The 10,063-nt window shown below is 60.3% G+C and overlaps 1 protein-coding gene across 1 annotated transcript; it reads right to left on the bottom strand.

The window, feature by feature from the left end:
• Window positions 1-116: 116 nt before the first annotated feature.
• Window positions 117-8,776, bottom strand: LOC141931768 (uncharacterized). Its single transcript, XM_074844322.1, has 7 exons — window positions 8,727-8,776; window positions 7,902-8,198; window positions 7,516-7,642; window positions 5,849-6,070; window positions 4,374-4,727; window positions 3,545-3,658; window positions 117-3,076 (listed from the first exon to the last, which is right to left on the bottom strand). Exons 1-7 carry the CDS (start codon window positions 8,748-8,750, stop codon window positions 2,010-2,012), a joined length of 2,205 nt encoding a protein of 734 aa, XP_074700423.1. The 5' UTR covers window positions 8,751-8,776; the 3' UTR covers window positions 117-2,009.
• Window positions 8,777-10,063: the final 1,287 nt, after the last annotated feature.

The raw sequence follows: 10,063 nt of genomic DNA, 5'->3' as shown, positions 1-10,063 counted from the left end.
GTGGCAGTGACCCCCACGGCCCCCCCAGGCCGAAGCTGCCCTCTGCCTGAGCCGATACGGGTTACCCCTTCACCGACAGCGCGCAGGCGTGCCAGCTCAGCCCCCCCACAAGCAAGCGGATGTACAAATACTTTATTGATTCCACAGCCTGAGAAAGGGATCTGGGATTTCACAGGAAACACTGGTCCCCGTCACAAGAGCCTTACAAGAAACGCCCTGGTTGGGGCAGTCACCCCGAGGGAGAGGCCGGCCCCTCCACGCCACCCACGCCGGCCTCAGAGGTGTTGCCCACCGGCAAGACCGTCACACCAGCCGCTTCCTGTCACTGGGATCAACTGGGGGTCACTGGGATCTCTACCCAGGCAGGGATAACCAGCTCGGTCACTGCAGCCTGTGCCAGAACATGGCTCGTCACCGCCACCGTAAGGCATCAACCGCCCCTGTATCCTTGGCGGCAGGCAACGCCGTCCCTTCGGGGACACGGGGCTGCCACTGTCACCCTCTCACACCATGTCCGGGCACGCTCTGCACTGCAATCCCAGGGGACAGGAACTGAGTGAAGCCAGCCCAGAGGAGCAGCGGGATGTTGTGCCCCGGGAGCAGCTCGGACACGGCTGTCCCTCGCTCAGCGCCGAGGATGATGGCAGGATGCGGCCATTTCCTCGGTGCACAAAGCACGCGGCCCACAGCAGCGCCCCCGCTGCCCGCCAGAGCTTGTGAGTGGCCAGGAATGAAACGTGGGATAAGCAAATGGGTTCCGCACGCTCCCTGCCCAGAGAGGGACAGGGACTTAACAATGTCAAATAATTACATCAAACAATGAAAAAAAAAAACCACCTGGAAAACTAAACTCAAAGCGTCCCGACAGCTGCTCTGTTTGCTCTGCACAGCGGTGCCGCCAGGACCGGTCTCCTCTCCCTGTACATAATTCATGTGTCCCAGCAGCGCGGGTGACGCACACAGGGCTCTGGCCGTGGACGCGCGCGGGTCCAGCAATTCCTGGGGATGCCGGAGCCACCCCTGGCCTGGTTTTCATCGCTTACCGGGCTCCAGTATCCCTCTGGGCAGGTCCCGCTCCCCAGGACATTTGAGGTAGCTAGCAGAACTACTCTTCCACAGTTAGGGTGGGATTTCGCACATGACTAAACGGAGACGACCTGCAGTTCTGAGAACGGGGGCCTCCTGCCGCAGCGGGGCCGCTCCCGCGCACCAGCCAGCGTCGACGTGCAGCAGCCGATGCCCCTGAGCCCCGAGGCGGGTCCTGGCGGGGACTGCTGCCGCAGCGCAGGGTTCATCTTACCCGTGAAGAATTTCTAAAGTGACTCTCCATCTGTGCAGGCTGGTCCTGAGGGAATGAACTCTCGTGGGTGTTTCTGGCTCTGGCGAGCTGAAGGAAGGGGTGCTGCTGGGACCTCAAAACACCCGCAGCACCCTCACAAGCAGAAAAATATTGTGGTTTGAGTTGTTCTACAGATCTAACACAACGCTCGGGCGTTCCCAACCTGATCGAGGGGTCAGCAGGTTTCCTCACCAGGGTGGGTTATTAAAGAAGCGTGGCCAGGACGCGAGGGGGTCTCGGAGATGCCACGCTCTCTTCATCCAGCGTCTTGGTCAAGAAACGGTCAGTGAAGCAAAGAGCTCCTTGGGGATCCTGCCTGGCTCACCAGCTTGATTCCCTTCTCTCTGTCCTCTTCACCGTGTAATTGTGATTCTGAACAGGAGGGGTTGGCTCCAGCATCAAGTAATGGGTGAGCTCAGCTTGGGAAAATTTTGTGTATCAGCCAGCAGACACGAGAGTCTGAGGAATGGTAAAGCATTTTGGATCACTGGAAGCTTCTCTAGTATGCTCTCTGTAGTGCTATCCAAGCTTGTGATTCCTTCTATAATTCAGGAAAGCTGCTAAAATCCAGTGGCCAGATGGTTCACAACCCCAGTGCTCCACCACGTGCAAAATCAACGCTCACGCAGTTTCTCTCCAGGGACACAAGCAGTTCAGATCTCTCCCGCTGTCATTTCTCCATCGCCCCCGAAACCGCTGCCCCGTTTCCTAGTCTAGCCGAGCCGTGGGCCTGGCAGCTCTTGCCCGCCGGTCCCAGTTCCACAGGCCCCATCAGGAGCACGTTTGCAGGAGCCGCTTTGGCTGCGGTGGCCGCAGGGCTAACGTTTCTCTCGGATGCCTGGGCTGGTGAGCGAGGAACGCTCCCGCCCGCAGTTGCCTCCGGGACTCTCTGGGGCGTTGGCAAGACGGCGGCGGGCTGGGCCGTCGCCATCGCGGGCTCCTGGAGCGCAGCCAGGGCTTTCTGGCGGTCGTGTATTTTCTCATGGCGCAAGAGGTGAGTTCTGCGGGTGAAGCATTTCTTGCAGGCAGCGCAGCAGTAGGGTCTGTCCTGCAAGTGGGTCTGCATGTGCCGCTGAAGGGAAGAGAAGCAAGAGAGACTCTTTTTGCAGTAACTGCATTTCGGTACAGACTTCCGACGAGACTTGGGGCTCTGCTGTCGGGAAAGACACGCGCTGGACAGGCTCCCTCTGTCCAGCTCCTCGTTGGCCCGGCCCAGCCAGGACCCCCCAGTGTACGTCCCGTTGCCCAGGCCGTGGGCACCGCCGCAGAGAGTCCCGCAGAGCTTCCTCCTCGGCCGGATCCTCAGCTCGGGGTGGACGTTCCCCCAGACCTTGGCCCCGAAGGCCCTGTCTTTTATGTGGATGCTCTGGTGAAGGTCCAGGTGGCGTTTGTCCGCGAAGCTGATCTCGCACATGGCGCATTCGTAGGGCCCCTCTTTGGCGTGGCTCCGCTGGTGGATGATGAGGTTGATTTTCAGACGGAAACGCTTCCCGCACTCGGTGCAGGGGTGTGCCCACTCGCGCACGTAGCCGCGCCGACAGTTGCCCATCAGCAGGCTGCTGCTCGCGCATCTGCTCGGCTTCTTCTTGCTCTTGGCCTTGGCCTGCTCGCTTTTGGGGCACTTCTGGATTTCTGGGCTGGGAGAGGGTGCAGAAACCTCTTGCAGCGCCGCAGGCTCCTCTTCCTTCACTTTGGCGTTTTCAGGAGAAGCCCCTTCGCACGCCATTTTATCTTCACCTGAAATGGAACAACACAGGCGTTGGTCGTTCGCGCTCCCAGGACAAACCCAGGCTGTGGTTAAGCCCCGAAGCTCTGAGCAGGCTTTTAGCAATAACGGAGCTACCAAATCTGAGAACATGGTTTGGAAAGGTGCAGGTGCCACCAGTGTCCTGCCCCAAACAACCCAACGCAGTCTCAGGGGGCAAATCTTGCTCCCAGGAAGAACCAGGCTGTGGTCTGCTGCAGCACCGTCAGGGCTGGTGGCACGAAGGGATCCACCTCTAAAACCACGACACCACCAACAGCCACAAGATGTAGCAGGAAAAAAGACTGTTGAAGAGCAGCAGCCTGCGGTACTCCAAGCTCTTCACTTCCATCAGCCTCGGGCCTGAAAGAGGCCTGGAACTTTCTTATCCCTCCCCACTTCAAGCACGTTAGTGAGCTGGGAGCTGCTTCCCCGTGTCTCCCCTGCACAGGGTTACTCACCGGCGTGGGACTCAGCCGGGTCCTCTTCCATCTCTGTCTCAGGACGGTCTTCCCTGTGCAGCTTCTGTTTTTGCGCGCTCAGGGACATGACATTCATCACCAGGATGGGGAGTTCTGTTTGCAGAGAAGAGCGATTTTAAAGACCTGTGGAGAGCTCACATCTTCCTGCTTTGGTGTGACACTAACCGGAGATGTGTTGGGAGCATGCTGAAGAGCCAGAGAAAGCTGCGGCTCAAAAAGCTATGACATGTTGTGCCAGGGGAGGTTTAGATTGGATATTAGGAAAAATTTCTTCACTGAAAGGGTTATCAAACACTGGAACAGGCTGCCCAGGGAGGGGTTGAGTTACCAACCCTGGAAGTATTTAACAGATGTAGCTGTGGCGCTGAGGGACACGGTTTAGTGGTGGACGTGGGTTGGGTTAATGGTTGGACTCGATGATCCTAAAGGCCTTTTCCAACTGAAATGATTCTGTGATTCTATGGAGAGCACGTGAGGTGCTGGAAGGAACTGGAGTGAAGCTACTCACAAGGACCAAGAGCAGAGGAAGGGCTGGGAGGAAAGACACCAAGGTGCCGTGTGCTGTCATCTCTGCAGAGCAACCTCATCCATCCAGAATCCTCCCACCCACTCTACAGGTAGTATCCCCTTATTTCCTTCTGTTCAGGCCCTCAAACCCCTTAACAACACACCCCAGGACTTCTGCCTTTCCCTGCTGACGCTCCTCTAAGCACGGTGACTTTCCATGCCCTGTCCCACAGATGCTGCTGGGACAGGAACAGCCCAGGGAAGTAAGTCCTACCCCGTGGGTTGCACCCACGCAACCTACCTGCGCCAGCTTCCGTCGGGACTTTATCATCTCCCAAAGCCTCATCCTTCTGGTCCATCTTTTCCGGTGCCTGTGGGGGCTCCTGACTGTCTGGGACATTGGTCTGTGTGGACTTCTGAGCATCCGGGATGCTGGTCTGCGGGGGCTTCTGAGCATCTGGGATGTCTGTCTGCGGGGGCTTCTGATCACCTCCGATGTGTATCTGCGGGGGCTTCTGAGCATCTGGGATGTCTGTCTGCGGGGGCTTCTGACCATCTCCAGCATGTATCTGCGGGGTCTCCTGACCATCCTGGACACAGAACTCTTCATCCCTCTCGATGCGGGAGAGGATGTCAGGCTTGGACACAGCGTAGTCTGCGCATGGGACAGAGGACAGCGGGTTTTATTAGGAACTGGCTACACCTTGATTCTGTCAAACTCTGCATGACCCTTCTCTCCCTAAGCCCAAAGCCAGCAGGCAGGACAGACACACACAAATATATTATCCACGCTCTAACGAGAAGGTGGTGCTGCTTGCTTGGCCTGTGGCAGGATCCACCCTGAGCACAGCTGTGGCTCAAGGACAGAGAGAATCTAAATAGGAGAACATGAACAAAAATCTCGAAGGAGAGGGAGAGCCTCTATGTAACATCCTTTTCCTCTCTTCCCAGGAGCACTTGACATGGGCGAGATGATCCCTGAGGTCCCTTCCAAGCTGGTATTCTACAATTCTATGAAGCCAACCCCCAAACACACACTCGGGGCTCCTGTCACTTGTGGGTAACACTCCCCTAAGGACAGAGCCTGCCGTGCCCTCTGCCCCTGCCAGTGCTCACCCAGGCTCTCCTGGGGTTTCTTGAGCCCCCAGCTCCTCAGTCCTGCAGGGAAGAGCTCTCAATCAAGCTCTGCCCACATATTTCTTCTTCTCCTGGCTCTGTCAGGGTCTGCCTCTCCCTTTCCAGTGTCTCCTACCTTCTTGCCCAACCTCTGCACTCTTTAACGATTGATTTTTCTAACACTCCCATGCCATGGCCCAAGGCTCTCCTGCCCGCTTCTGCTCTCCCCAGCACCAGCAGAGCTGCTCCAGCCTCCTCCTCCTTGCGCTGCAGCTTCCCAGGTTCCTCACTTCCCACCACGCCTCCTCCCTCACCCAGGCAAGCAGGACTGTCTCTGGAAGCCAGAGGGCTCATGCACACAGTCAGGTGACAAAGGATTGCCAAACTGCCCAGAAACAGGACTGAAAGGCATCACGAGAGGTCTGCCCCACCGCTTCAGACTCCACCCCAGCCCCTCCTGACAGGCCTTGTCTGTCTTTCTCCACGGGATTCATGTGACTAAGCACAAACACTGGAAGAAAGATCCAGTGTACTCCGTGGAGGCTTAGTCAGTAGTCAACAGCCCCTCAGAGTTGTTCACTTCTAACAAAGACACTGCTGGGCCATGTCCTGACAGAGCTGGGACAGGAACTGCCTCCTCCTGGCACCCACCTAACCCACCTGTGTCAGCTTCCATGGGGACTTCATCTTCTCCCAAAGCCTCTTCCGTCTGGTCCATCTCTTCTGGTGACTGCGGGGGCTCCTGCTCTTCGCTGGTACACACCCGGGGGGGCTCCTGACCATCTCGGATGTGTGTCTGCGGGGCCTCCTGACCATCCTGGACACAGAACTCCTCGTCCCTCTCGATGCGGGAGAGGATGTCAGGCTTGGACACAGCGTAGTCTGCGCATGGGACAGAGGACAGCGGGTTTTATTAGGAACTGGCTACACCTTGATTCTGTCAAACTCTGCATGACCCTTCTCTCCCTAAGCCCAGAGCCAGCAGGCAGGACAGACACACACAAATATATTATCCACGCTCTAACGAGAAGGTGGTGCTGCTTGCTTGGCCTGTGGCAGGATCCACCCTGAGCACAGCTGTGGCTCAAGGACAGAGAGAATCTAAATAGGAGAACATGAACGAAAATCTCAAAGGAGAGGGAAAGGCTTTGTCTTTAACATTTTCCTCCCATTTCAACTTTAGCAGTCACTTCTTCTGAGCTATCGTTCTGGTACAGGGACAGAAAACTTCCTGCTTTGTAGAGATGTCTGTGTCAGATGGACAAGAGGAACAAGTTTGTTCTGTTTCTACAGAATATTACTGAGAAAAGCAAAGCCTCAACTTCAGTAGCTGCACAGAGCCGCATGTTACTAGCCATGCCCAAGACGCAGCTTTTCGTGGGGAATATCTTACAGCCCAAGTCCGCCAAGAACACACTGCGTGTCCTTAGAAACACCGAGCATGATTCTTTACCAAGTTCTTTACCAAGGCAGATGGAAATGTCCCTGTCACTTTACATAGGGGCTCAACAGACAGAAAGCAAGAACTAGTTTAAGGTGCAATTATCAAACTTCATCCAGATTAATTCCTAAACTGTGCTGGAAGATCATGATGGTTCCTGACCCTGAAATCCACTTACGTGGTCACTAGGAACAGCATGTCACATGGATATTTATAATTGATACTGCTGGTATTATTATTGCTACTATTATTTACTACAGATCTCTTGCAGATGTTGTTCATTGCTTACAAGCAGGAAGGAGGGAGGACACGTGGGTCTGACTGCCCAGGAGAGGCTGTTAGCTACAGGCATCCAGCCCCACCCAGCCAGACCCAACTGATGTTGGGCTGCACAGAATCATGGGATGGTTTGGGTTGGGAAGGACGTTAAAGGTCACCCAGTCCCACCCCCCTGCCCCGGGCAGGGACACCTTCCACTAGCCCAGGTTGCCCAAAGCCCCGTCCAACCTGGCCTTGAACCCTTCCAGGGAGGGGGCAGCCACAGCTGCTCTGGGCAACCTGTGCCAGGGCCTCACCACCCTCACAGGGGAGAATTTCTTCCTTACATCTAATCTAAATCTGCCCTCTGTCAGTTTAAAACCGTTACCCCTCATCCCATCCCTACACCCCCTGATCAAGAGTCCCTCCCCCCTTTCCTGTAGCCCCTTTCAGTCCTGGGAGGCCGCTCCAAGGTCTCCCCGGAGCCTTCTCGTCTCCAGCTGAACCCCCCCAACTCTCCCATCCTCACAGGGGGGTGCTCCAGCCCCTCCATTTCGGCGGGGGGAAGCCGTCCATCCAGCCCACCCGCAAGAGAAGCTCACCCGGAGGTGCAAACCCTGTGCCTTACCCAGGGAGATGAGCATCTCATAGTTCCCCCTCATCACAGCCCTGTAGAGATCCTTTTGCCACCGGTCCAGCCTCTCCCACTCCTGCTCATTGAAGTACACTGAAATGTCATCGAACGTGACCGGTACCTGGAATCACAGGTTTAAGTGCTTGGTGACTTCTGATGCGATTTGGTAACTGGAAATCACACACGCGCAAGGAAGCGCTTGGCTTTGGCTGCCGGCGCTCAGGGCAGGCACAGATCAGGGCTTGTGAGTGGCAAGTCCAGGACTCACAGGTGCTCAGCCCCCGAGCCCACTGCTGAGACCGCTCCAGCATTTCCTAAACCCCCTCCACAGCCACGGCGGTGGCACCAGCGCTTCCAGGGGCCGAGCTGCACGCCGTTACCTTGGGGACCTCGCCCTGCGAGCTGGGGGGCAGCCGCAGGATCCAGAAATTTCTGTTCTTCAGGAGATTCTCCACGTTGTCCAGCCGCTGCTGGAGGTGCCCGTAGTCCTGGAGGAGGCTGCCCAGGGCGGCCAGGTTGCTGCCCAGCTCCCCGACCAGGTTTTCGCAGGCCAGCAGCCTCCGTTCCGCCCTCTCCGTCCGGCTCCACAGCTCCTGCAGCTGCTGGGCCCTCGCCTGACCCGCCGCGGCCCGCGGCCCCATGGCCTGCCCCGCCTTGCGCCTGGGGGTGCCCGAGTCCTGGGGGGGGGGGGATAGGTGAGGGGCAGCAGCGGAGACCCCAGCCCTGGGGACCCACTTGTGGGTCCCCCCAGCACCCCCAAGGGACTCCCCCAGCACCCACAACCCGACCCGCCAGGCCCTGGCTGCTCCTCCCCGCCCCGGACTCCTCCATCCCTCAGGACCGGCACCCCAAGGGTCGCCCCCCCGCCCCCCCACCCCGGCGACCAGCATCCCCGGGGCCCCTCCCCGTGAACTGGCCCCGCTGGGGACCACCCCATCCCCCGGCACCGGCACCCCAGGGGATCCCCCCACCCCCAGGCCCCCCCGGGCTGTGGGGCCGGCGCGGGTCGCAGTGGCGCTGGGCCCGGGCGGGTCCGGCCGGCGGGATCTTGCGTTCTCCAGGCCCTGGCCCAGCCCGGGCCCTTGGCGTTGCTCGGGGCCTGGCCCGGCCCGGCCCGGCTCGGCCCGACTGGGCCCGGCTCGGCTGGGCCCGGCTCGGCTGGGCTGGGCTCGACCCGGCCCGGCGCGGCGCGGCGCGGCCCTCACCTGAGCGGGCCCCCGGCGGGACATGGCCGCCACCGCCGCCACCGGCCCCGCGCGCCCTGCGGCAGCGCCGCCCCCGGGCCAGCAGGAGGCGGGGCCTGGCGGGGGCAGAGCGTCCCCTGGCGGTCGGGAGGAGGCGGCGGGGCCGGGCCGTGATCCCGGGGCGGGACGGGCCTCCCCGGTGCCCCCCCCCCCCCGCCATTGACTGTCCCGGTTCGTCCGGTGCCCCACACCCCCCCAGTCCGCCGCTGCCATGGTGTCCCCGCGGGGCTGCCCGGGGGCCTCGGGTTTGGCTTCGGGGTCGGGGTGAGCCCCCGCGGCGGGGCGGAGCGGGGTCGCCGGGCCGGGGCTGCCGGCGCTGAGGTCCCGCTCCGAGCCGTGCCGGGAGCCGGGAGCTGCCTGGAGCGGGCACCGGACCCGTGGCACCGAGCCGTGGCCGCGCCTCGGCAAGCAGGACCGGGAGAGCACCGGGATGGGGGAGCACCGGGATGGGTGGCAGCCGGGAGGGGAGCACCACGGGAGCAGTTTTGGGAGAGGGTCCAGCCGGCGGCGTGGGGCTGGGGCGCTGACAGCTCTGCCCGGGGCTGCCTGTCCCGGGGGGCACCGACCCACCAGGGTGGCCCTGGGCAGGGTGGGAGCGGGGCCCCCCCGAGGAGCCGGGACCACACGCTGCCACGGGACACGGGGCGCTGCCAGGCTGTGACCGGGTGACAGGGAGGCACCCCCAGACTTGGGGGGTGCTGTGATTTAGGGGCTGGCCCTCACCCCCAGGTCTGTGTTGGGTGTGTCCCCCCAGGAGCTCCAGGGGAGCCCCAGCCCCCCCGAGGGTCCCCTCCCCAGGCTGGGGGGCATTAAGCACCCCCACGTGAATAGTCTGTGCGTGTGCTGAGCCCGGTTTTGCCGAGCTGACGGGGGCACTGGCAGCAAAGCCCAGCTTTGCCCACGGCCGCTCACACCTCCTGTTGGAGGATGTGGGGAGCGGGTGTCCCCATCCCTGGGGAGAGGGGCTGGGAGCGGGATGGGGGCAAACACCGCAGGGGGGCTGTGAACCATCTCCCTCCAGCACCGCTCAGTGTGACCTTGTCTTGGCAAACCCCACAGAATCCCAGAATCATCTAGGCTGAAAAAGCCCTTGAAGCTCCTCCAGCCCAACCATGAACCTCACCCTGACCGTTCCCAACTCCACCAGATCCCTCAGCGCTGGGTCAACCCGACTCTTCAACCCCTCCAGGGATGGGGACTCCCCCCCTGCCCTGGGCAGCCCATTCCAACACCCAACAACCCCTTCTGCAAAGAAATCCTTCCTAAGAGCCAGTCTGACCCTGCCCTGGCGCAGCTTG

This window comes from Strix aluco, chromosome 1 (genome assembly GCF_031877795.1).
Source record: "Strix aluco isolate bStrAlu1 chromosome 1, bStrAlu1.hap1, whole genome shotgun sequence".
Taxonomy (NCBI): Eukaryota; Metazoa; Chordata; class Aves; order Strigiformes; family Strigidae; genus Strix; species Strix aluco.
The sequence above is the reverse complement of the archived record's forward strand: the minus strand, read 5'-3'. Positions and strand labels throughout refer to the sequence as shown.